This window comes from Alligator mississippiensis, chromosome 2 (assembly GCF_030867095.1).
Source record: "Alligator mississippiensis isolate rAllMis1 chromosome 2, rAllMis1, whole genome shotgun sequence".
Taxonomy (NCBI): domain Eukaryota; kingdom Metazoa; phylum Chordata; order Crocodylia; family Alligatoridae; genus Alligator; species Alligator mississippiensis.
This window is the reverse complement of record NC_081825.1, coordinates 262,918,051-262,943,147: the sequence shown is the minus strand read 5'-3', so window position 1 is coordinate 262,943,147 and position 25,097 is coordinate 262,918,051. Positions and strand designations below refer to the sequence as shown.

At 50.9% G+C, this 25,097-nt stretch overlaps 1 protein-coding gene across 2 annotated transcripts in view; it reads right to left on the bottom strand.

Annotated features, from left to right (window-relative positions):
• Positions 1 to 3,588: 3,588 nt before the first annotated feature.
• The window catches only part of TMEM63C (transmembrane protein 63C), an 84,006-nt gene continuing 62,497 nt past the window's right edge, over positions 3,589 to 25,097 (bottom strand). For both annotated transcript variants that reach the window (XM_059723114.1, XM_059723116.1), the window contains 13 exons: positions 24,707 to 24,827; positions 23,707 to 23,840; positions 23,242 to 23,364; positions 22,517 to 22,670; positions 21,737 to 21,843; positions 21,007 to 21,093; positions 17,763 to 17,828; positions 17,307 to 17,469; positions 11,939 to 12,044; positions 11,373 to 11,540; positions 10,905 to 11,020; positions 9,675 to 9,746; positions 3,589 to 9,341 (listed from right to left, as the gene is read on the bottom strand). In XM_059723114.1, the coding sequence (XP_059579097.1) occupies positions 9,129 to 9,341; positions 9,675 to 9,746; positions 10,905 to 11,020; positions 11,373 to 11,540; positions 11,939 to 12,044; positions 17,307 to 17,469; positions 17,763 to 17,828; positions 21,007 to 21,093; positions 21,737 to 21,843; positions 22,517 to 22,670; positions 23,242 to 23,364; positions 23,707 to 23,840; positions 24,707 to 24,827 (1,630 nt within the window). In that variant the 3' untranslated portion in view covers positions 3,589 to 9,128. The remainder of the gene's footprint in view (positions 9,342 to 9,674; positions 9,747 to 10,904; positions 11,021 to 11,372; positions 11,541 to 11,938; positions 12,045 to 17,306; positions 17,470 to 17,762; positions 17,829 to 21,006; positions 21,094 to 21,736; positions 21,844 to 22,516; positions 22,671 to 23,241; positions 23,365 to 23,706; positions 23,841 to 24,706; positions 24,828 to 25,097) is intronic.

Here is a 25,097-nt window from a genome sequence, read left to right as displayed (position 1 = left end):
AAAAAGATAACCATTTATTCACCCGCTCCTCTTTTTGCACATCACCTGGGCTCGCATCATGCCTGACATGCGTATTTTGTTCCCAGGTGACTCAAGTGAAAAACTAAGGCATAGAGGTCTTGAAGCAAATGCAGGTGCTATAAGCCCTCAATTGTAACCCTTGCTCACCCATTTAGCAGAAGGGTTATAATCCAGCTCAAGGAGGGTTCTAGACCACAGAAGTGTTGCATTTCTGACTCTCCTGGGCCACTTTGAAGATGCTTTATGGTTATGAAAGAACTAGCCCCATTCGGCCCACCTATGCCTCAGCCACAGAGGCTTTCTACCTGGTTCTGCTGCCCCTGGCAGGCAGGCTTTGCCCATTCCATTGTGTGTCAGGCTGTGTTATGCAATTTTTTCAGCCCCAGCTGTGAGAGTTTTTACATGCAAATTATAGTAATCAGCTGAGTGGTTTTTTGAGTGACTGAGTGCCCTAAAGCACAGAATAATGGCTCTCTAAACAATCTTGTTAGTGTGTGTGATGAACCTAGCTGTGCAGCCCATTTCCTTCCTTGAGGGGAGTGAGAGCCATAAACCATAGGGGATGCAATTACCAATACCGCACAGCTGCAGGAAAGGTTGCACAAGTAAGAGCTCTTTCAACAGCCAGCTTGCAAATTCAGCCAGTCTTAATGCTAAATTTATAAGCTGATGCTTTTGGTGGGGGCTGGGGCTGGGGAGTGATCACTGGGGCCTGTCTACTGCCCCCCTTCAACGTTCTACATTTTGTGACCAAAGATTTAAATCAAACCACTGCTGTGAGGTAGGTAGGAGCCTACAGCTCCTCCTGGGTAGCTGTGCAAGCGGCAAAGGGAGCCTGTTAACCAACCTGTGATGCTAGCAATTCAACAATACCAATAAATGGAATAGCCATGCTCATTTCCACTCTGTTGGAATGGAAGGGAGATGAACCCTGGTCTGCCAAACGTGAAGTGATGAAAGACTGGATGGCTGTTGAATGTCAAACTCTCAAGGGGGTGAGAGACCTTGGAGACTGGTGTTTCTCTACCAATAAACCCTGGAGTGGGTTGGATCAGCCAGAGCCCATCATCAGCTTCCAAGTCCCTTCCCTGGCTTTGCAGTTAGTGAAGCATGGTGACCTCTCATTGCCTGTCCTTCCGTTTTTCCCTTAAAAGACCAAACCCAGGTCATATGACCTCTACTGCCACCTCTGCCCAAAAGTTCCTGATGCCCAGCCCTACCTTCTCTAGGGCTGGGGTCACGTTGATCATCTCCTCCCACTACCAGCTGACTTTCCTCCAGAGCTTCCCTGCACCTGCACAGAGACGAGAGGCAGCAAGGCACTGGCCACCTCAAGGGCTGGCTTCAGACCTACTTGACTTTCCCCCTCCCACCAATCCTGTTTATGACCGTGGCTTTCTAGGCAACACTGCTTCTGCCTCTGCCTTGCTGGAGGCTCAGGGTAATTTGGCTGCTTTCTTACTAAAATAATGATCAGAGGAGATGCAGGCGCTCTCATTTCCATGGTAACAGTAGCGAGTGTGCCAGGGCAGGTGGCTGGTGGCAGTAGCAGCACCATGCAGCAGGTAGCCCCCTCCCGCTGCTTGAGCACAGTGAGTGATCCCAGGGAGAGTGTAGTTGGTCAAGTATTGTTGTTAATAACCCTGCAATGGGAAGCCCCAGTCAGGCTCTCTGCCCCAGTCTGCTGGGCCCTGTATAGAGCAAGCTCTTTGGGGCAGAGGAGGTTTCTCTGCAGGGAAGGCAAGTAGAGGGGAAAAGGAAGAACTGAGAACCCCCTGCCTGTACCTGCCAAGCTGTCCTTTTGAAGAGTGTCTTCCCACATCAAACGCCTGGCTGGCTGGGAGCATGTATGGGTATGGAGGCTTCTCAAGCTATTTTGACAGCTTCTGCCTCAGGGTGGTTCATTTGCATGGAGCTCTTGTCTTTCTAGAGGCAGTGGGGGAAGCCTTGCAGACCTGTTGTGGCACTCATACATTTGGCAGCCCTGTCACCTATTGCAGCCCTTGAGGAACCTTGCCCACCCATCAGATGGGTAGTGCAGGATCCCTGTAGTGAATCCTCCTGCAGCCAGTGAAGGTGTTGTGCCTACTCCCTTGGCTGTCACCTCTTTTGCTTCCCTGCCGCCCCCTCAGACAGATGAGCAGCTGGAGAGAGGAGGCAGCTGACAGCAGTAAAGCAGTAGGAGCTGAAGGCAGCCAGGGCCTGCTGGTAAAAGAGCAGGCCTGAGTGCATCCAGCAAAGGGCAGGGGCCAGTGTACTCAGGCCAGCTCAGCCATTGCTCAGTGCAGGTATGGAACCAGGGGCTTGCAGCAATGCCAGGAATCAAATAGTGCTAGTTGCAGCCACCTCAGCTTTATGTTCCTTGTGCTTGCTGGTCTCCTATACCCCATGTCCTGGGTGAACCTTCAGGGGTGGTGGCCCAGTCAGGTGCTGGGGGTAGGGAGCCAACACTGAGCATCTGCTTGGCTCTGCAGTCCTAGGAGTGCTAGGAGGGCAGGTGTGGTGGGGAGCGTGTTTCCCGGTGGCTGGAGCAGCCTAGATTGGCCCATAGCACAAGGTAGTTCAAGCCAGGCCTGGTACGTATCCATATCAACACAGCTGGTACATCGCCACACTGCGGTAGCAGCAGTGCTCTGACCCTGCTGTCTTGTCCTCGCAGCTGCCATTAAAAAATCCCTGGCAGGTCTTCAGCTGGGCTGGCTGGGAAGAAACACCATTTGTGTTTTGTGAGCTGAGTCTGCAGAGGACATCAGACACCAGCACCGGGAGCTGCAAACTGCTATGTTCAGGGAGGTGAGAGGGCTAAACCAGGAGCCTACGGCTGGTAAGTTAAGTGCCACTGTGTCACTTGTCGGTATTGCTCTGACAGGTGCAGCAGATTCAAAGACTGACATGGAAAGCGTCAGGTCAGTGCTGTGGGTGGGGGGTGGTTCATAGCTAAACTCAGGTCCCCTGAACCTCGATCAGGACAGGAATGGAGTCTGAGGAGGTCCAAGGAAGCCAAACAGTCATGTTGTGAACAGCTGCACAGGCTGCTGCAAGAGGCGGCACATTTGGAGGTTTATGCGGGCAGGACTTGGCAGTGCCCCATTGCCTTTGTGCTGGCTCTGGTGCAGACTGAAAAACAGGTTTGTTTATTACAAGCAGGACTCGAATGTTCTGACTGAGGCCCTGGTTCCAGAGCATGTTGCAGCCACCCGGGGCCAGGCTGGTTGGTGTGGGGCTCAGAGGGGACCCAGGCAGCAGCAGTAGGAGTTTATTTGGAGCCCAAACTGTGTTGCTGTGGCTCTGGGGAAGATGGTCCTGGGGCAGTATGGGGGGCATTTAAGGGAAATAAAATGAAACCCAGAGGGAGCCATGTCATAAGCGTAACTGAAGGAATTCAGTGCTGTACAAGAACATGGATTTGGGAACAGACTATTTCCACTTTTAGGACAAGCAATAAAAAATATGTGGGGTTCCCCCTCTCCCTAGAGCTGGTGCCCTCCATAGTGCACTCCTCCCCTCCCCCTGCTGCTCAGGCTGGTGCCATGCATGGCAAACGATGTGACTTACTCCAGGCCGTAGTTGGGTGAAGTAATTTTATTCAAGGCACGGTCATAGCAATAAATAACAAGGTACAGAACTCTGGCACATTCCTGTAGCATGACAGCCAAGGGAAAGTCAGACATGGGACCAGAGTTCCCCAAGGATGCCGGGCCATGTACAGGCACTTTGCCTCCATGCCAGGGAAACAGAGAGGCCTTGGGGCTGGTCAGCTGGGTGCTGATAGTATTGACCTGGCTCCAATACAGGGAACCAGCAGGAGGAATAGCCGCCACCTCACAGTGCTAGCTCTGCTCGGATGCAGAGAGCAGGTGGAGAGGGCACTGGGAGACCTACTTCAGGGGGACTTAAGTGTTAGTCCACATGGCTTGGGGTAGGTGAGGGTGTGAGTAGCTGGCTGGGGCTGAGATACATAGGCTCACTTGACTGAATGGGAAGGAGGGGTGGGGAGTTGGGATATGTATGTTGATGGCCAGATAAGGGTCTAGCTGAGTGAGGGATGATGAGTGTGTGTAGGTGCAGGGCAAATGTTACCTGTTAAGCAAGGCCCACAATGGAGCTGGGGATGCATGTGCTACATATCTCAACACGATCTTGGATCTTAGAGCCCTAAGGCCCATTCCTCTGAGCTGTTTCTCTTGGGCTTGGAGCCGCTGGAGCCCTTAATCTTCCATCTTCCCATACTATGCATCAGCACAGAACCAGGGACTACTTTAAAGTGACAAAGTTGCAGCACCTGGGCACGCTGAATAACACTGGGGGAGGGGGAGCTAGATCACAGCTCTGTAGACCTGAGTTCTTGCAGTGTAGTGTGCAGACTCCAGGCTAGAGCCATGAAAGGCATCAGGTCTAAGCCGGTGATCCGCAGAACCCGTGCCTGGCTGCCTGACCCTGCAGGCACTTACTCTTTTAAAGCTCTGCAGGTTCCTGGCATTTTGCTCCTGTGCAGGCCCACAAGCACCTTAGCCTTGACAGCACTGAGCAGCCCTTTACCTGTCTTGCATCAAAGCTGTGTTAGTGCTCTCATGTGAGGGGCCTGGCCCAGGCAATGGTACCAGAGCACATCAAACAGACAAGGTCCTGCAGAGCTGCAGGAAATAGTGACACTACTTTATCATCACTCTCTCAGGAGCAGGGAGACTGAGGGTTATTTCTGCCTCTGCCTGTGGAGGCCAGTTCTCTCTCAAGAGGGCCCTAACTGGTGGGTGGCAAGGCATTATGGGATGGGATAGGAGGCAGGCAGCATGGTCAGTAACAACTTCTGAAGTTGTTCCACTCTACATAAATATTTGTGAGCAAGTATGAATCCAGCCAGATGGCTAGGAGACAAGCATATGTGTGTGCCTGTGGAGAGCTGGGGTTCCCATTCTCACTCCACTGAATATACAACAGTGATAGAGTCAGCAGTGGCCAGACCCATTCCAGCCTGCTCAATGCAGCTCTTGCGCTCTCTGCCATAATGGAATCAAAAGGGAAAAGCTTCAGCAGGAGGGACTGAGTGCCCCCCAGGAGCTGGAGATGTGTCAAGTGAATCTGTTTGGACAGGGAAAGGATTTTAGTGCAGTTCTCCCAAATTCGGGGTGATGTCCAATGAGCTAGTGGACTGTGCATGGCAGGGGAGGGTCTTTCTTCCAGCTGCATGTAGAAAGGACTTGACAGTCCACCCTCTAAGCAGGGGGATAGCAGCAGCCTCTCCTATCAGCCATCTGAGGCTGCTCCTTGCTCAGTGTGCTGACTCGTACGGTCCCATTTGGAGGCACCAACCTCTCCCTATTCTTTGTACAGGGAGCAGTGGCTGCCTAGCACCTTTCTGTGGGTTTAACTCCCAAATTGCAGCAGTCACCATTACTGTCTCACTCTAGACAAAGAGAGACCAAAGTTCACCCCACTCCTGTGTTGCCAATGCTGTCCTCCAGTCTCTGCCTGCCCAATGAAGTTGCAGTTGCTCTTGTGTTTGCACACCAATGTTTTCCAGACTCAGCCTTGCCTTGCTTTGGGAACAGGCACCGCTATGGTAGGGGTTGTGGGCCCCATCCTGAAAAGCAGGGGTCAGACTGCTGCTGCTTTTAGGGTAGCAGGACAGCATTGGTGGTCCCCCCCTACCATTTGCTTTTAATTTGCCAGTTTTTCTGGTGCAACAAAGGGCTGAACTCTACAATGGTGGGTAGCTCAGGTAGGCCTAGCAGCCTGAGTCAATTCCAGGGCAGTTCTAAATTCAGCCTGAACACCTCCCTGTTCAGGTAATATGCTGACAGGTGGGAACTACACGTGAATGCAGCCATGAGAGGGTTCATAGTGTGAAGGCAGGAATGTTCAGGAACATGCATGCAGCGTAACACACCATCAGACATGTTGGGCCTTGTGCTGGGTGTAACTGGAGAAGGAAACAGCCTTCCAAAGGCTCTTCTGACTGTAGTTCAGTGCCTGGAGAAAGGTAAGCCTATAGGAAACACTTAGAAGGAAACGCCCAGCTTCCAATTCACAGTGGACATGAGCCAAAGCTGACCTGAGTGATTTGTGCCTTTGAGGCATGTTTGGGACAAAACACAACAGAGGTTTACCAAGGGTAGAATGGCACAATCTATCTGGTAGCTGCCTTTGATTTGATTTTTCTTGAGAGCAGAAATGTGGTACATCATATCTGTCTGGACATTAAATATAAGATTAACTGCTTTACTAATCTAAGAGGAGTGATAGGATAGTGGGAGATTGATAATGGAGCTCCTCAAGGAGCTTGAACCATTAATTATTTCCCGTAGTGACCTTGGTATTAAAAAAAAAAAAAAAAAAAAAGAAAGAAGTGAGCTAATGAGATTTGCTAGGAGGCATCATCACTACAGCCAGATATTCTGTGGGCAGAACCAGATTACCAGAGGAGGACTGGAAGAATGGCATGGAATTCAATCATACACAATGCAAGGACATATACTGGGTAACTAAAAACAAATGCTTCTGCTATAAACTGGGACCCCATTGTTTGGGAATCACAAAAGGAGAAGGCCCTGGGTGTAAGAGTTGATGGCAACTTGTAGTCATGCTGTGAATGTGCAGCTCTGAAAAAGGTCAGTGGGTTCCTGGAATGGAGCAGGAAAGCTATTTTCAGTGGAGATGGGGAAGTTCTAATGCCAGTGTAGAAGGCACTGGCAAGGCTGCCTCTGTGTGTACAAGACTGGTCACTCCTGTTCAAGGAAGATGTAGTGAAATGGAAGAGCTGATTTATGAGAGGAGACAAAAATTTTGGTATGTCTAGCTTTGCAAAATGAAGGCGAGGGATGTCTTGTTACTGTATATAACTACTTTAGAGTATAAATAACAGGGAGGAACAAGAACTATTTAAGCTGGAGGACAATGTTGACCAAACGGGCATGAACTGGCCAGGAATGAATTTTAGCTGGAAAAGAGTAGGTTTCTGGCCATCAGAGTAGTGAGGGTTGGCGACAGCTGCCTAGTGGAAGTACTCAGGGCTAAAATCTAAGCTGCTTCTAAGTTGCAGAGATGCTATGGTTATGTTGTGGCTGGTGCCAATAAGAGCCAGAGGATCAGACCCAGGAGGTCACTGCCAGTCCCCTGCTGGCAACAATTCCATGATACGCCTGCCTCATGCAGCGGTCAGGCTGTGCCAAGATGGTTGTGAGCCGAACCTGACCTGACCCTGGACTGTGAGCACAAGATGCAGTTGCAGCTGCAGATGGATGCCTTGGCATTTTTGGTCATGCTATGGGGCTGTTACACAGGTAGAGCAGTCTTCCCCTGAGATGGCTGCCTTCCAGCACTGGGCAATTCCTAAACAGAGACTGTAAAATTTGGTACCTCTGAAGTATCTATGTCAGCAGTTCACTAACTCACTTTCTCTTCCCATGCTTCTTTCCCTAAGCAGGTTACTCAGAGGCTCCTGCTGGGGCTGACCAACCTGAATTTGCTACTGGAGGTCAGTTTTAACTCCTTTACTGCCAGCAGCTGTGTATGCTGCAGCTTCCACACTGGGGCTGCATTTCACTGTTGGAACACTGCCCTCTGCAGGGAACTGCTGTGGTTAGAGCAAGCATAGCTGTCCTCAAAAGCCTGAGATTAGATAGACAGTTACAGCTTTAAAGTGTCCCCTCTTTAGGAAAGTCCCAAGAAACAGATACCTTCTGCTCCTGGGCCCCTCCTTACTTACACTTTTCAGACACATGAGAGCTCCCAAGTGCCAGCCAGAATGAGATTTCCTTTGCGACCCTGAGGATTTCCAGAGTGAGTCTAGAGGGGCAAGGCTGGTTATTAGATGACCTAGAACCTCAAAGGCATTCCAGCATCTAACCCTCCCTGAAGCATGTACCCATCAGGAAAGCATTAGAGCATCAGAAACCCCTTATTTCCTGTTGTCTCTTGAATAAATGCCTTGTTGGCCACACCTGCACCAGGACATCATGCACAATGGGCTGACAGACTGAAACATGTTGGTTGATGTTCAAAAGGTCAATACTTCAGATAGCCACAGCTCACCTCCACCTGCCTGTTGTCCCAGCCTTGCCTCAGGGCTCCCCTGCCCTGCATCTCATTCTCAGGCTGCCTTATATAGCAGCAGGTAGCACGCAGAACTACTGACACCAAAGCATGACAAAAAGAACCAGACACAGACCGTGCTCAGCACTCACACCCAGCTGGAAGCGGACATGAGGGGAACAGGTAGGAAGCCAGGGCTGGTGCTGGGGACTAGGAACAGGGCAGCTGTCCCGCCCCAACTCTGAGGCAGCAGATATGGGCAGTGGCAGCAGCAGCAAGAGGGCGCATCACAAAGCTAAAGGTTTGGCATCTGCACTTGAGTCTGTTTGGTTCCTGTAGTAGCCAAAATGCCTCAGGCCTTTTGCTTCTGCATTGGACACATTCATGTGAGCTGTCTGGGTATTTTTCCTTTGCAGCAGGAGAAGAATCCCAGCCCCTTCCCCCCTTACCTCCACCCCCAAGCTATGGAGATAACAATAGTTTGCAGCCTGGTGTCATGTGGAATCTGAATACCCCTTGGCTCACTGTCAGGGGAGAGCCACACACACTGCTGCATCCTCACTTCCCAAAAGGATGCTGAACCAAAGGCTGGAAGTGGGAAAAGCAAAGAAGTGTCTGTGGAGGCTCACCTCTTCTTCAGGAGAAGGAAGGGGCTGCTGGGAGATGGCAGGCGGGCTACAGAGCATGAGATGCACAAGCAGTCAGCTCCAGCAGTCAGGAGCTGGGGCACAGGACAGAAGCAGTGTGGCCTCCTGGGGTGTCTCCCTCAGTCCAGTTCTGTCTCCATCACAGAGCCCTAGACCACAGTATGATTTGTGCGAGTGAGCTGGAGGCCACCACTCCTACGCCACTGCTACCGCTCCTGCAGGCCAGGCCAGCCGCAGCTCTTCAGCTATGTTGGATTTGGTCCAGTTAGGGGTACTGGACCCTCGCCAGGTGCTGGTGCCTGAGAGGTGGCAGCAGGTTCAGTATGGCAGCTTAGGAAGCTGGGGGCCCACAGGAGTGGTGCTTTCCCCACATTCTCAATTCTCCGGGGTTGGTGGTCCTGTGCGGCTGGTGCCGTCCTTGAAGGGCAATCACTGGTAGCGGACCTGGTTCTCCAACACTGGCCCGGTCCTGTACTCACCCTCCACAGTTTCCAGCTCTGTCTCAAAGCTCTGCAGGCCACTCTCCTCATTGTTTTCTGCTGGCTCCAGGCGGTTGCCCATTGTACCATAGGACTGGTGGGCTGGGGAGGCAGCTGGTGTGAGGCTCAGCTCTGGCTCTTGCAGTACTGTGGCCACAAACATCTGGGACAGGAAGAAGAGTGGGTGTGACCTGAGGGACAAAGCACTGTGGGTCTGGGATCAGAAAGAGGCCCCCCACTTTCCAGTCAGAATGCAGACTGGACAAATGGAGGGATGGGACTGGGGCTCCATTGTTCTAATTTCGTAAGAGCTAGTGGTACCAGGAGGTGAGCAACCACACTTGGAGATCATCACTTCCGCTCAGAAAGGTTTCTGGAAACCCCACTAGCTGAGGGAACCAAGCACGCTGCCTTGGCCCTAGGCATAAGTGGCTCACAGGGCAGGAGCCGGAGGCTCACAAGGCAGTTGGGAGGTGAGGACTGTGGATAGACTTACATTGGAGTTAGGGGTTGAGGAGATGCTGCTTCTTTCCGTGTCATTGAAGGCCCCATCAGACTGTTCAGACATCTGTAGGCAGATGGAAGAAGAATGTGACATCATCATAAAACACAGACGTTCTTGGTTACAGGGTCTGTCCCCTCCACTCAGGGTCAGACCAATTGCCACATCTGGGGTCAGGAAGGAATTTTACTCCATAGTCAGATCAGAATGGACTGTAGGGGTTTTTGCCTTTGTTTCTAGTGGGGGGTAATGGCCCTCTTCCTTGGATCACTCTAGTGTATTTTGACAACCCTTGCAGTGACAAGACACTGAAAATTCTCATCCCCCTGCTTCACCTGTGTCAGGTTAGGGTGCTTTTGGTGTCTTTGACAGGGTAGATTGTGCAGTTTTAGGAATAGGTTAGACAAGCACTTGGATGGTTTGGATAGGGACGATTCTGCCTTGAGCAGGAGGCTGGAATAACTGTTTTTTGAAGTCCCTTCTAGCTCACCCTCCATATGATTCTATGATCAGGGAGGGAACAACAACTCAAATCCATGAAGGACAAACCCCCATGAAAGACAATGGGCTAGAATACCCTGTTGCAGCCTTGGGAGACCAATGGGAAGGAGAGGAAGGTTGCCATGTTCACACCACCCAAAGACCCATTCCCTAGCTGAGATCTAGTTTTCACTGAGCTGGCCAGAGCCCAAGTCTATTAGATACAGTAGAGCACTGGCAGACTCACAGCTGCTTCTACTACCTGAGAGCCCATAGCAGTGGCCTGGCTGCCAGCAGCTTTGGGATGGTGCATCTGCCACTTTGCTTTTAGGGCCCAGCTTATGAGTTCACAACCAGCTATAGGACTCAGCTGGCTGCTGGTCAGGAGGCAACATTCCTGAAACAGGCAATGAGCTCATTCCCTCAAGGGACAGAAAAAAGCTCAGAGCAATGGCATGTGTATGACAGTACTGCACCCCTGTGCTTCCCTGTGATGTGAACACTGACAGGGGAAGGAGTGGGAAGAACTCTGAGCTGGGCCACAACACCTGAAGTACAGCCAGAGAGCTGATGAGGCTGAATGGACAGGGGTGGGGGTGCTGTCTGCAGCACCAGGGGTTCAGCCCTGTACCTTGTCTGGATGGAGCTAAATCCTCAGGCACTGCATTGAATCTGTAAGGCTGGTAGCAGACACACTGAGCAAACAGCACTAAGAGACTGGACAGGTTGGTCTGGTGAACTCACTTGGTAGCTGGAGGGCTTTCTTGGTTGCAGCTTTTTCAGACACAAGCCAAAGAAGGAGAAGATAATGCAGAAGAGAAGGACCACAAAAGTGAAGAGGGTGACAGGACGGACAGGACCTGATAGAGAGATGGACAGGCTGCCTCAGAATCCACCAGCTCTACTTCCAAGCCCCCACAGGAGCTTCTGAGAACTGGCCGGCCCACATGCATTGAACTCCCTCTCCATTTGAGCATGAGCTAAACAGTTGCCCCGCATCTGACTGAGCCACACCCCCCTGGTCCCCTGAGCATTAGTCCCTCTGTCCCACATCTGGCTGGTTACCCTCCCATCTTGTTCCTGCCTCATTCCCTATTCACCCCGTTCCCACTCCCTTCTGTTCCCAACATGAAGGTGATGCGTGGTGGCTGGCAGCTTGGCTCCACAGACAAAGGGCTGGATGAGGGGTGTCCCTGCTTGAGCCCTCCCTACCTAGGCGCAGGACAGAGAAGAAGAGCAGCCAGAACATGCAGAGGATGGGAGCCACCACCACCTGGCTGATGGCTGCTGAGTGGATGCGCTGGTTCAGCTTGGTGGGGATGTACACGTAGTAAATGTTGTATCGATCGACCATGTGTTTCAGCAGCATGTACAGCAAACCTGAGGGAAGGGCAAAGGGTCAGGAGAGGCACAACCACAGGGTGAAGAGGGAAAGCAAAAAGCACCACTGTGAGGAGAGGAGACAAGTCTAGGCACAGAGTCTGGGGTCCTGGTACCAGTGAAGTTTAGGAGCAGAGGATTCTGCAGCAGATCCCTGTTCATCTTGTTGCATGCCCAGCCAGATATGCTGGTCACTGCATGGCAGGCAGTCCTCAGCAGAAGGCTAGCGAGCCAGGGGGCTGACTAGGCTGCCTCCATACCAATCCCCTTGCCTCCCAGGGGAACATATGGAACCTTCCCTTGGCTGTGGGAGAGGCTGTTTCTAGCAGTGTCCAAGCCTAAAGATGGGGCAAGTGTGGACAGGGCAGGGAGCTCACAAGACTCATATGGGCACTCACCAAAGGGGACGATGATGGGGCAGGTGATGCTGTAGGTCATGACGACAGCGAAGATGCAACAGGTCCAGGCGTACTCCAGCCCGAACTGGAACTCATAGGCTTGGCTCTGGGGCACAACCAACAGCACGGTTACCCTGCTGCCTCCAGATTACTGTTCCCAGTACAGCAGCACCCAGAAACTTCAGCAGAGATCAGGGCACATCATGCTAGGGGCTCTACACATTCTAAAATTCCTGTCCCAGAGCACTTACAGCCTACAGGCAGATGGGAACTTAAATGACCGGAAGTGGAGCAGAGAGAAGAGATGACCTGCCCCACTGTACAAAGGGACTCTGATAGAGCCAGAAACTGTTCCCAAATCTACTGAGACCCAGCCCTGTGCTGTCTTAACTACACCCCAACCCTCCCCAGCTTCTTCTCCACAGCTCTGAGTTATGCCCAGGCCCCTGTGCTTTCCTACTACTGTTGCAGTCCCTCTAGGCAGCACTGCACAGCCATCACTCTCCAGCCCACCACACAACTTTCCACAGCTTTCCTTAGCCAGAACCGCTGAGTAAAAACAGGTATGTCCTTGCCCCTCTCCCTCTGCCTTCCCATAGTACAGCTTGCCCCCTCTCTACTGGCACTGGGCCCAGACTCACACAATATCCCTAGGCCCCAGTCTTTTCACAGAGCCCCAGGCTCTTAAGCACAGAACCATAGAGAAGTAGGGCTGAAAGGGACATCTAGAGCTCATCTAGTCCAACCCCTGCCTAAGGCAGGATCATCCCCATCCAAACCATTCCATACAACCATAATCTAACCTCTACATAAAACTACCCTCAACCATAACACAACACTGACTTAACACCCTAACTTGCCACAGGTAAATTAGGGGAACCACAGCAACCAATGTCCTGCTTCTATAAAATGTTGTCAATATATACTCAGGAGATCCTGGGTAGAGGGCCACACCCCTGCTACAGAGGATGGCAAAAACCCCCACAGTTCATACAAATCTGACTGGGGTAAAATTCCCTCCTGTCCCCAAATATGGTGATCAGCCTGACCCTGAGCACAGAGGCAAGACCCTCTAGCCAGGAACGTCTGGGTTTAGTCCCAGCAGGAGCACTGGCCCACGCCAGTCAAAGTGCCCATCCTTGTCTGTAGCCAACACTCAATGCCTCTGGTGCTTTCCCTCCTCTTTACGGCAAGTACTTGTAGACTGCTATCACAGAATCATAAAATCAGGGTTGGAAGGGATCTCAGGAGGTCATCTAGTCCAACACCTTGTTCAAAGCAGGACCATCCCCAACTATCTCATCCCAGTCAAGGCTTTGTCTAGCTGTCTCTTAAAAACCTCCAAGGATGGAGAGTCCATCACCTCTCTGGGTAACTTGTTCATGTTCACTCTTAAGCACCTTCTCTGCAAGCTGAACATGCCTAGCTCCTTCAGCCTCTCCTTATCTGACTTGCCTTCCAAGTCTTTATTATCTTTATTGCCTGCCTCTGGACCCTAACTTCTCCATGTCATTTTTAAAAATGTGGAGCCCTGAACTGCACACAATACTCCAGATGGGGCCTAACCACTGCCAAGTACAGGCACTTATCACTTCCTGTGTCTTGCACCTAATGCTTGTATTGATGCAGTACAAAACTGCATTTGCCTTTTGTGCAGCTGCATAATACTGCAGACTCATATTAAGTCTATGATCTATCAAGACTCCCAAGTCCTTTTCCATGGAACTGCCATCCAGCCAGGTGTCACCCATTTTATATTTATGTTTTTGATTATTTCTCCCAGTGTAGCACCTTGCATTTGTCTGCATTGAACTTCATCCTGTTAGCTTTAGCCCAATTTTCCAATCTGTCAAGATCCTTCTGAACTGCGCTTGCCTCTTCCAATGTGTTTACACCAGTTCTGTGTCGTCTGCAAACTTGCTCCAGAAGTTTTCTATGCCAGCATCCAAATAATTAGTAAACACACTGAACAGCACTGGGCTCAGGACAGACCCCTGTGGGACTCCAATTGAAATCTACTGCCATTCTGACATGGACCTATTCATAATTATCCTTTGCTTGCAGCTATTACGCCAGTTATCTATCCACCTTATAGTAGTTTTATCCAGCCTACATTTTTCTAACTTGTTTTTGAGAAGGTTGTGTCAAAAGCTGTGCTGAGGTCCAGATACATTATATCCACAGCATTCCCTTCATCCACCCAAGTAGTTACTTTGTCAAAGAAGGAGAATAAGTTTGTTTTACCCAATTTGTTTTTCATAAATCCATGCTGGCTGCTTGTGATCACAGCCTTTCCTCCTCCAGATGCTTGCAAATGACCTTTCTTAAGATATGCTCCAGCAACTTGCCAGGTATTGAGGTAAGGCTAACTGGTCTGTAGTTCCCCAGTTCCTCCTTCCCTTTTTTAAAGAGGGTCACTTTGTTGGCCCTTTTCTAGTCTTCTGGTACCTGGCCCATCTTGAACAACTTCATGAAGATCATTTCTAAGGGCACCGAGATCTCCTCTGTCAGTTCCTTCAGTACCTTGGAATGAAGTTTATTCAGCCCTGCTTACTTGAATTCATTCAGATCCAGAAAAAGCTCTCTGACAACCTCTTTTGTTTTCCCCTCCCTCAGCTTCCTAATCCAGATAATCCTTCGTAGGTGTCTGGCTGTAGCTAAATTTTTTTGTGAAGACACTGGAAAAGTAGCTGTTGAGTAGATTCACCTTCTTTACATCTTCTGTAAGGAGTTCCCCCTGGCTTGTTAACAGAGGACCCACAGCTTCCTTGGTCCTTCTTTTCTGGCCATCATACTTCTAGAACCTCTTTTTGTTGTGTTCAACCTCCTTTGCCAGGTGCAGCTTGTTCTTTATCTTTGCGTTTCTGATTTTGTCCCTGCAGGTTCTTGCTATTTCTCGGTATGCAACCTCAGTGACGTGCTCATTTTTCTATTGCCTGTATGCTTTCCTTTTGCTTCTGAAGCATTTTAGAAGTTTCTTGTGCAGCCACATTTGGTTTCTTGTCATTCTTCTTGTGCTTCTATTGTGTCAGGACAGTTTCTTGTCAGGCTACCAGTACAGTGCCCTTCAGAAGCTCCCAGCCATTCTAGGTGCCTTTATTCTTCAGTCTATCCAACCCAAGACATCATGTCTGTTAGAGTCAGATGAAATCCACCGTTTTGAAATCTAACATCTACTTCTGTTGACATCTACTTCAGGACCTGGAATACTATCGTATCATGACTTCTTCCTCCCAAATTACCCTTCACCTTCACATATTCAACCAGTTCTCACCTGATGGTCAGGACAAGATCCAAGAGAGATGATTCCCTAGTTGTATCCTCCACTTTATGGAACAGAAAGTTGTCCTCCACACAAGTTATGAACTGGCTTGAGATTTTGTTTGGTTGTACTGTTCTTTTAGTAGATGTCCAGAAAGTGAAAGTCTCCCAAAAGTACCATCCCATAGCTTTTGGATAGATTTGTCACCTGCTTGAAGACTGCCTCATCCATCTCCTCCTCTTGATTTGGTGGCTTATAATACATCTCCACCATTACATCGGTGCTGTATCTTTCACCTTTCATCTTCAAAGAAATATATTGCTGTCTTCTTCCTCCTGAACGAAGGAAGAAATGTATGTGTTTTTGACATATAGGGCAACACGACCTCCTTTTCTCTCAACTCTGTCCTTCCAAAAAAGAGTGTAGCCCTCAGCGTTGACATTCCAGTCATAAGAGCTGTCCCACCAGGTCTCTATGATGCTAATCAGATCACAGTTCTTTTCACAGGCTGCAGCTTTCGGCTCATCTTATTTATTGCACATACTTCTCACATCTGTATACATGCATTGGATGTATTTTGCATTTTGACCTACTTACTTCCCTTCTGCAGCACTTGTTGCAGTCCTGTAGCTCTCTGGCCCTTTCCCAGAGTTAAGTTGCTTCTTCAAGTCCTTTCCCCTCTGGACTGTGTGTTCTGTTGCTGGAGGGTTTTGATTACCATCCTCTGTGGAACCTTGTTTAAAGCCCTCCTTACTAGGTTGGCCAGATGACACCCATTCTCATCAGATTCTCATCATCTCTTGATAGTAGTCCTCCTCCCAAGAGCATCTGCCTGTTGTCAAAGAAGCCAAAGTATTACCCACTGTCTCGGCCACGTGTTTGCTTCCAGGATATGACGGTCTTTGCCTGGACCCTTGCCTTCCAAGGAAAGAATCAATGAGAACACCACTTGGTCTTGAAGCCCCCATCCTTAGGGGCTTGCACTTCCTGCTCTCTAGAGTGCGGCCTACTATGACTCATGCCTGCAGCTACCCTCTTCTCTGCCTTTTCCTCAGCAGTTCCATTGCAGAGTGCCTGAAAGTGGCTGCTGACTTCAATCCACTGTTCTTCAATTCTGGGACCCCTTCTTCAAGTAATCACATGCTGCTAGTTCTCCTTATTGCCCTTTGGCCTCTCCGGTACCAGCCTCTCCTAACTCTTGTTCAAGTAATCTTCCTGGTCCCTGATGCAATGCAGCGCAGGTACCCGTGCTTCCAGTCTCTGAATCTTCTCTAGGGCAAACTAGCTTAAGCCTGGTGCAGACTGAAGTGCTCCTGACCTTCTGTGAGGAACATGAACATGGTACATCCCATGCAGGTCACAACAGCTGCCCCAGAGACTCTGTCTGTACCTCCTTTGCTCCCTGGAGAACATCTATGCTGTAAGGAGGGAAAAAAAAGACAGGCAGGGGGAGGAAAGACACACCACAAGATCCTGCACACCAAACATCTACACTCAAGTCCTTGCACATGCTCATACACATATGCGCAGAGTCTCCTGTTCCCTGGTTCCCTCCTCAGGCTAAATTCCTCTCTGTTTGCTGCCCTCTGTTGGCTACCTCACATGGTTTCCTGGGGGCTGCCTTTTATAAGGCTGCTTAGCCTAGCTCCACCCCTTACTTACCTAAATCAGTCCCACCTTGTCACATAATCATTCCAGAGGGGGGAAGAAAAAAAAAGAAAAAGAGAGCGAGCAAGCGAGAGCGAGCAAATACACGTAAGGGAAAAAGGATAAAAACTTCAAACACACACCAGGTTCTAGGCAAACACTCTAGCACCAATCAGGCACCCTAGATTACTAGCACAAGGACTCTTCAAGGCAGTCCCATATCTGAGGGCAGCTGCTCTCTGAGTGTTGCTCAGTCAGTATGATTTGGAACTGATTTGGCCTGGAACAGGAAGTGTATTAATAAAAAAACCCAACAAACTACTCTCTGATTACTGCTCAGCATGAGAGGATGAATGCCTACAGGGCACTGGAGGATGGGGAGGTTCACAGCATCTACAGGAAGGGGGAGAACAAGAGTTTCCACGGGTTGAGCACATGGTGAGGAGCAGAGCTACATACCCGCTTGATGTGGAGCCGCTCGGGCTCTGACTTGGCAAAGCAGAGGCGGGCTGCATAGACAATGAGGCCAGGGATGCGCAGCAGTTCCATGGCTGTCCCAATCAGGCTGGATGTGATGACGTAGTTGACGAAGAATGCGCCATTATCAGGGAGGAAAACGCACCTGTCCCCAGATACCACAAGGAGGGCAGAAAGTGAGCTGGACTCCATGTAAACCACCAGGGACATGCTGCACTAGGCTGGCCATGAAGCTTAAGACCCTGCCGGCTCAGGGGGTTACAGAGAAATGGTGCCAAATCCTAGATGCCTTGGGAACCAAGAGCAAAACCAGTACATACAGACTACAGCCTGCTCCTGCCTGCTTCTAGACATGCATGTGACTTCTTGAAATTTCTAGTACAAAACCACAAATTTCCAGCACCCCCATCCAGAATCAGGGTACCCTCAGGTACTCACTGGAACTTGATATCAGCCTCGTCCAGGAAGTGAATGTCAAACAGCCAGCGGAAGAAAAGATCCAAACTGGGTGAGGAGGGAGAACGGGAGCCAGTTAGAACAAGGCATTCAAGTGAGGGACAATCAGGAGCAAAGGGGCCACAGACTCATATATACATGTTCCACACGCATAACAGAAGTGTGCCTTGACAGGTTAGACGGACAGCTCTTTCTAGAAGGTGGGGTTGATATGCACCTTAACAGATGAACTAAATAAGATAAGGTGTACGTATATATAGCACCAGAGCTGGTCTTAGGGAAAACGGTGCCCTGGGTGAACTTGTATTTTGGTGGCCCCCTCCCCAGCTCTCCCCACCAAGTCACTGGTGCTGTGTGCATGGGGTGTGCGTGTGTGTTGGGGGGGAGGGGAGGGCCTGGATGGATGTGTACAGGTGGGCATGTGTGGGGAGTGTGGTGTGGGTGTGTATGTTTGGGAGGTGTGTGTGCATGCATGAGGAGCACACATGCCTCAGTGGCTGTGGGTGATGGGATCTTGTGAACTATTGTGGGGCAACACATGTCCGCTCACACGAGATGTTGGCTTGGTGCTGGGCAGCAAGGCCAGAGAGCAGCAGGGGCTCAGTGGGCAGCAGGATGGACTGTCTGCACAGGAAGCCCAGACCCAACATCAGGATGCCACTGCCCAGTGCTGCCCACACTCTCGCCCTCAGTGTTGTGGCAGTGGCCAGGGTGGGGAAGGGCTGCAGCTTGGCCTCCAGCCCCAGCAGGTTGGTGATGGTGGTGGTGCAAGCTAGGGCTGCCCAACTGTGCCACCTTCTTGCTAGGCACTGCTGCTTCGCCCTTGGTCTGGCCCTTGGCACCCTTCTCTTGGCTTGTCATGGCATCTAGAAGCATCTGCCACTGTCACTGCCACTCAGGGGCTTTTTATCTTGTTGTCCCATGTGGCTGATTCCAAAAAGGTCTGGGCACAGCTGGGAGGGAGGGGGGATGGGCCGCACTGTCCAGGCCCCAGGATTAGTTGCCCCCAGAGTCCCCTGACAGCTCCCACTTGGCATGAGCAGCAGGGCAGGGCAGGGCAGATGGATGCATGCATGCATGTCTGCATGTGGCAGCCCCCTGACCATGGTGCCTTGGGCAGTTGCTCACACTGCCCACCCCTAAGGCCAGTGTGCTCGCTCGCACGCTCTCTCTCTTGAATGTTTTGTGAGCTGAAGCTCACTCCATCACATGCTGTGAAAGGACATGCAGAAAGCAAGGTATACAAAGGAGAGAGAAATTAGAATACAGAAGACAAGGGGAAGAGGAAGGACAGTGAGACAGGCAGTGATGTCCAATTAGGATGTCAGACATCCTGGGGTCCTGCCAGATCTTTTATAAGGGGCCGTGAAGCATGAGGTGTTAGGAGCTAAGAACTTAGCTCCTAAGTTCTACATCTTAGCTCCTAAGCATCTTAGCTCCTAAGAACTATATCCGTAAGAACTACTTCACAGTCAGGGTGGCTAGGATCTGGAACCAACTTCCAAGGGAAGTGGTGCTGGCTCCTACCCTGAGGGTCTTTAAGAAGCGGCTCGATGCCTACCTGGCTGGGGTCATTTGAGCCCAGTTTTCCTCCTGCCCAGGCAGGGGGTCAGACTTGAAGATCTACAAGGTCCCTTCTGACCCTACTTCTATGATTCTATGATTCTAAGCAGATAAACTAGGCAGGTAAGTGCAGGCTCAGAATTTCTGGAATTGGGAAATCCCCCATTTCCCAATTCCAGCCCCCTGTGAAAGGAGGTAAAAACTGTAATCTATAAATTAGTCTTGAAATTGTGGCCACTCAATTCACAACAGGTCTGAAGGGTGCCTCAGGTGCAAAGAGGCATGCCTTGAGTCCAAAAAGGTTGAGAATCGCTGTTCTAGGGCCTCACTTGAATCTGGAACACATTTAGCACCTTTTGTTTGGGTGATTTGCAAATGATAATGATACTTAATTAGAACAGTGCCTGGCCAGGAAATGACCAGCTGATACATATGGCCAAAGGTGGCAATGAAGTAATTGTTAGTGGTTACAAGAGTGGAACTTGCCCTATGAAGGTTTAAACCCAGGTAGGAGCCTGGTTATAGTTGGCTTGGAGTACTCATTGCTATTGTTAAGGGCTCTTGGAGAGTGCAGTTTTCTGAATGCCCACATCTCCAGCGGGACAAAAGGGCACAACCCCTTTATGCTACAGGCAGCTGAGCATCAGTTCAGCCATCCTGGGCCTGCTCTAAGCTATGCTGAGGCATGCAACACTCTGACCAGCTCTAAAATAAGGGAGTCCCAAAGGAGACACGGAACCATCTTTGTACCCAGCTGCTTTGGATCCTGTACGGCACTAGAAACTGAGAACCAGATTCACAGCCTACACCCACAAGCAGAGAAAGGTAATAAGCCATGTTAGTCCAAAGTCAGCAGAAGGCAGGACAAAGTAGGCTGTTTACCTACAAAGGTTATGCATTTCTGAATGTGTTAGACACTAAGGTGCCGCCTTGCCTTGCCTTCAATCTACACCTGGCTACAGATCTTTTCTACAGATCAGCTGGACAAGAGATTTAATACCTAGAACTGATCTACCATATTTACTCAAATATAAGAAGAGGTGTCTCCCCCACCTTCAACATGGGGAAAAAATCCCCTGTCTTATATTCACATACAAAGAGGAGCAGGGAGCAATCAGCTGCTGCAACTCTGACTCTGGCCCTTAGCCCAGGTTGCGGCCAGTCAAATCCACAGCGGCCTCTTGTACCCCTCTCTGCTTCCCCTCTGAAGCTTCTTCCCCCCCCCCACTGTCAGGCACAGCTGGACTCCAGCCGGGCTGGGGTCTCAGCCAGCATGGAGAACATGGGAACTCCTTCCCTTGCCCAGCCAATCAGCAGCACTGACAGAGCTGCATGGCAAGACAAGGCCTGAGCTTCCATGTACTGTGCTCCTCTGGGACAGAGCAGCCTGAGAAGTGTCTGACAATAAGAAGAGTGGGGAGGGGAAGAGAGAGACTGTGGGAAGCAAGGGGGAAAAGAGACAGAAACTAGGGGAGTAGGGGGAGGGGTGGAAGCTGCGGGGAGCTGGGGGTGCAGGTGGCGCTGGGGGGGGGCGGGGAGGAGGCAGGGCAGGAATGTTGCAAGGGGAATAAGTGACCCCCACCCCCAGCCATTGCTTTCAGGAGTTAAAGCTCCCAAGACATGCAGTGACTAGGAAGGACTTGGCCTGTGGGTTGTCCCATACCTGGTCAGCCCCAGCGAGGGCAGAATGATGACCATGAACACCAGGAAGAAGTAACACTTGTGCATTGTGAGCTGATTTTCATTTGACCTAAAGAAACAGAATAAAGATCTTCACAAATCTTGGAGGAAGAAGAGAAGTCCACAAGGACTGAAGGCCTGGGCTTGGATTGAGAGCTCTATGTGGGGTCAGGTGCCAGTAGTACCTGAGCTGATTACTCTGGGTGCTGAGCATTGCTAGCGGAGGTCAGAACCTGTGCCCTGGCCTGCAGCAAAGCCTCAGCAAGGGAGCATGGTGTAGTGCAGCCAGCTGGGGAGTCCCTAGTCTCCAAACCCCCTCTATGCCTTGCTCACTGCCACCATCTCACTATGCTGCTCAAAGCTGAAAAGTCAGTGTTTGGAGGGTAACTTAGTGCCTTTGGAATTGCTTGGTGTGTGAGGACTGTAGTGGCTGCTTATTAATGGAGACCAAAGTACTTACACCATCAAACTGGCTAGTGTAGACAAGGCCAGGGGGGATGAGTTTCTCAGGGAGCAAAATTATTTCCTCAGGGGATGGGGTGCTTAGTCCTGACTGGACACAGGCCTGGGGGCAGAACAAGGACCAATCCTGCTCTGACCCCTTGGGATGAAATAGAGGGGACTTCCGGGGGCTTTTTATCTTTAACCCAGATCCCTGGTGGCTCTGAAGAGGCAGCAGCTTCCAGGCTGTGTGCTGGAAGGACACGAGTTACCTGGTCCAGTGCGACTCGAAGAAGGCGGAATAGTACACAACAAAAGGCAGGAACACGGAGAAGGCCCAGAGCAGCAGCGTAGGGAAGAACTGGGTGACAATAGGATTCTGACAGACAGAGAGAAGAAACCAGAGACAAGGTTAGGACCCTGCCCAACACCAGGGTTCTGGAGTGAGGAGCAGGCTGTTATTCCTCAAGCTATACCACAGCAGGGCGCAAGTCCTTGTAGATGGGCTTGTGATGTGAGAAGACTGTCTGGCAGGCAGACATCTGATGAAGGGGCAGCTGGCATGCTTGTTCTATCCCTAGAGGTGAGGCTGAATATAAGAGAAGGCTCTGTGGGGTATAAGCAAGCACTTAGGGCCCTTGCTATGGCTAATGACTCACTGGGTAGGAAGGGGCTGGATCAATGCTCTGGGGCAGCTCAGCACTTAATGGATTCTGTAATGTCAGGGCAGTTCTGCAATGGAGAGTTACCAGTGCTGAGGATTCCCCATTGCCTGCAGGCAGGGAATCTGCACCTGTGAGACCTCACCCTGACAGACAGGGCCCCAGAGTCTCTGCCAGAGACTCAGGTGGCTGACAAGGACCTGAGCTTCCCCACTTATGAAGATACCACCTGTGTTTGGAGACTGGGGGCCTAGCGCCTCTCCCCAGGCTGGTGCAGCATGGGGCACATCCTCCCCTCCTCAGGGAAGCAAGGGGATGGATAACCTCTAGGTAGGGGAACTTGGGGCACGCTCCTGGGCCTGACCTATACAGCCTGTGGGAACTGGGTACCTTGAGGCTCTCTACAGGTCGTGTGACATTGAACATATCAATGGTGTTGACGATGATTGCAGGTGTGGTGAGGAAGAAGAGTAGAATGAAGAGGCAGATATTGAGGAAGATGAATCGCATCCACCATGATGCACCACGGACAGATAAATTCTCCCTGTGGCAGAAAACAGATTGAGGTTGTGCAACACGGCTGTGTGGGCAGGCAACTGGGGTCATCCGTTTGTTGAGACTCGGCAGCCTCCCCTCTGCTCACACCCTCACATGCCTGTGCATGCTGTATTGTGTATCCTCCCCTTCCTCCAGTATGCTTCCTCCTTCCTGACTTATCTGTAGCCTTTTGCTGTGTTTCCTGCTTCTGGCCCACACATCACCTTACTCTGAACCATCTGTTTTTCCACAGCCCCACCTGGAACAGGGCCTTGGAGCACCCTCAGCTAGCAGGAGAATTGCTACAATGGGGGTCTGTGCCTCTAGAAGGGTCTATGGATTTACTAGGCCAGAGAAATCAAAGCTAGGGAGAAACATAATTTCCCCATCCCTTGCCTGACTCAGTGAGTCTTGCAACCTTTCACCATGGTCCCTCTGTTCAGGCTGCCAGAGGCAGATTCTCAGCCTTCAGTGCTCCCTAAGGCCCAAGAAAAAGATGCCCTTCAATTAAAACCTTAGACCACTCCTCCCCCAACCCCCAGGTACAAGGCCAGCCCTGCAGCAGTATGGGGATTTACCAGATGATGTCACTGGGGGCAGGAGCATAGCGGACACCCCAGCAGTGAGACTTTACCACGGTGGTCACGGAGGACTGCTGCGGGTGCTTGCGGCAATGGATGCGGCTGTAATCCTTCAAAATCCTAGAGGAGAGAAGGGACCACAACTAATGGGACAGATTCCTGCTCTTTTAGATGAGCAGAGCAAGAGAAGACAAGAGGCTTGGGACACCCCACCAACCTAAACAGTCTTTCCCCAAGCACAGGTCCTCAGCTACTGTACTCAAGTGACAGAACCCAGCTGGGACTGAGCCACTATTTGGGTTTAGTTTAGAGAAAATCCATGAGAAACCATGGAAGCGTTCAGGGTGCTCCCTGCTGATCCACACGAGAATGGCCCAACAACTGTACTCGCGACAAGTTATCTCCTGGGTTCTGAGAGGGTAATTCTGATGTGTGGGGTCTCGGCCTCCCTCTCCCACTCACACAGCTGTCATCCTCTCATCCTGGAATGTGACAAAAGCCATGTCAAGGCGTTTCAGCGTGATGCGGTTGCGCTCAGCATTGAACTCATCAGTGAGCTTCTCCTCCAACTCCCCATAGTACTGCTCGGCATCCACCTGAGGACAAGAGGAGAGGACACTGTGAGAAGACACTCTTCCCCCAGAGCAGTCAGGAGAGACAGCCCAGCAGAAGAAGCTGTGAGAGGGAGTAACTGAGCAATTCAGGCTCATTCCTCCTCTGTAGGAAGGGAATAAGCAACCCTGGTGGTGGCTGAGGCCTGTGGTCCAAACTAGGACAGACGATGAACCTCAGCAGTGGCCAAGAAGACCGTGCTTGTGAGCAGCATTCAAGGGGCTGGATATCCTGCAGCCATCCAACATGGTCATAACATAGACATTAAATAATAATGCTCAACAGCTGACAAGTTCCAGTCCAGGAGCCGCAGCTGTAGTGAGTCAGCTGTTGTGGGGAGGTGCCCAGGGATGTGTGCTTGAGTGAGATTAATCATGCATCATCCCAGCCTCTCCAAGCAGACATTGCTTGCAAAAGAACAGCAGTTAAATGTGTCAAGGAGATGCTGTCTGGGTTAGAACAGCTGCAGGCTGATGGTGTTCAGTATTCCCACATGGCCTCTAGAGAGCAGTAGTGGGTGACTGTTTCCTCCATACAATTCATACACTTTTCAGTGTGGGCATCTCATGGCCCATTGACCCTACTGAGGCTTGTTTACTGATCAGTGCAAACCTCTTACCCCCAGGGTCCCTCACATCTCTGTGACAGCCAGAAGACTGAACAGCAGCAGCTACAATCCAAGTTATCCACTGTGGGAAGCAGGCTGGGAAGCACCGCAGCTCAGTGGCTGTCAGAGAATGAGAGCAGCAGGTGGAGAAGTAGGGGGGAGAGAGTCTCCAGCTCTAAACCCCTCTCCTCTCCCTGCTGGCCACAGACAGATGTTCTCCAGCCCCACAGTCCCTCCACCTACCAGCTCAAAACCACAGATTCGGCAGCAGAAGATGCGGGCACACGGGTGGGTTTTGATCATGATCTTCCCCTCTTTCTGCGCCTTGGTGGTGAAGTAAAGTCGCCCCTTCATTGCCTTGCGCCTAGTAGAAATAGGGTCAAAGTGAACACTGAGTAAGGCCCACAGAGAAGGGAGTAATCCTTAATGCAGTGGTCCTCAATAGGTCGAGTGAGTGGTCTACAGCCAGATTGAGCCCCACGCTACATCCACCCAGCCTAGTGCCATGATTGGGCCTCGGCATGCAGGGATCAGGCCCTGGGGCTCTGCAACGCCCCACCCAGCCTGGAATGCTGAGATCAGGCCTCACTCAATGGGATCGGGCCTAGGAGCCTGCACTGCCCCTGCATGCCAG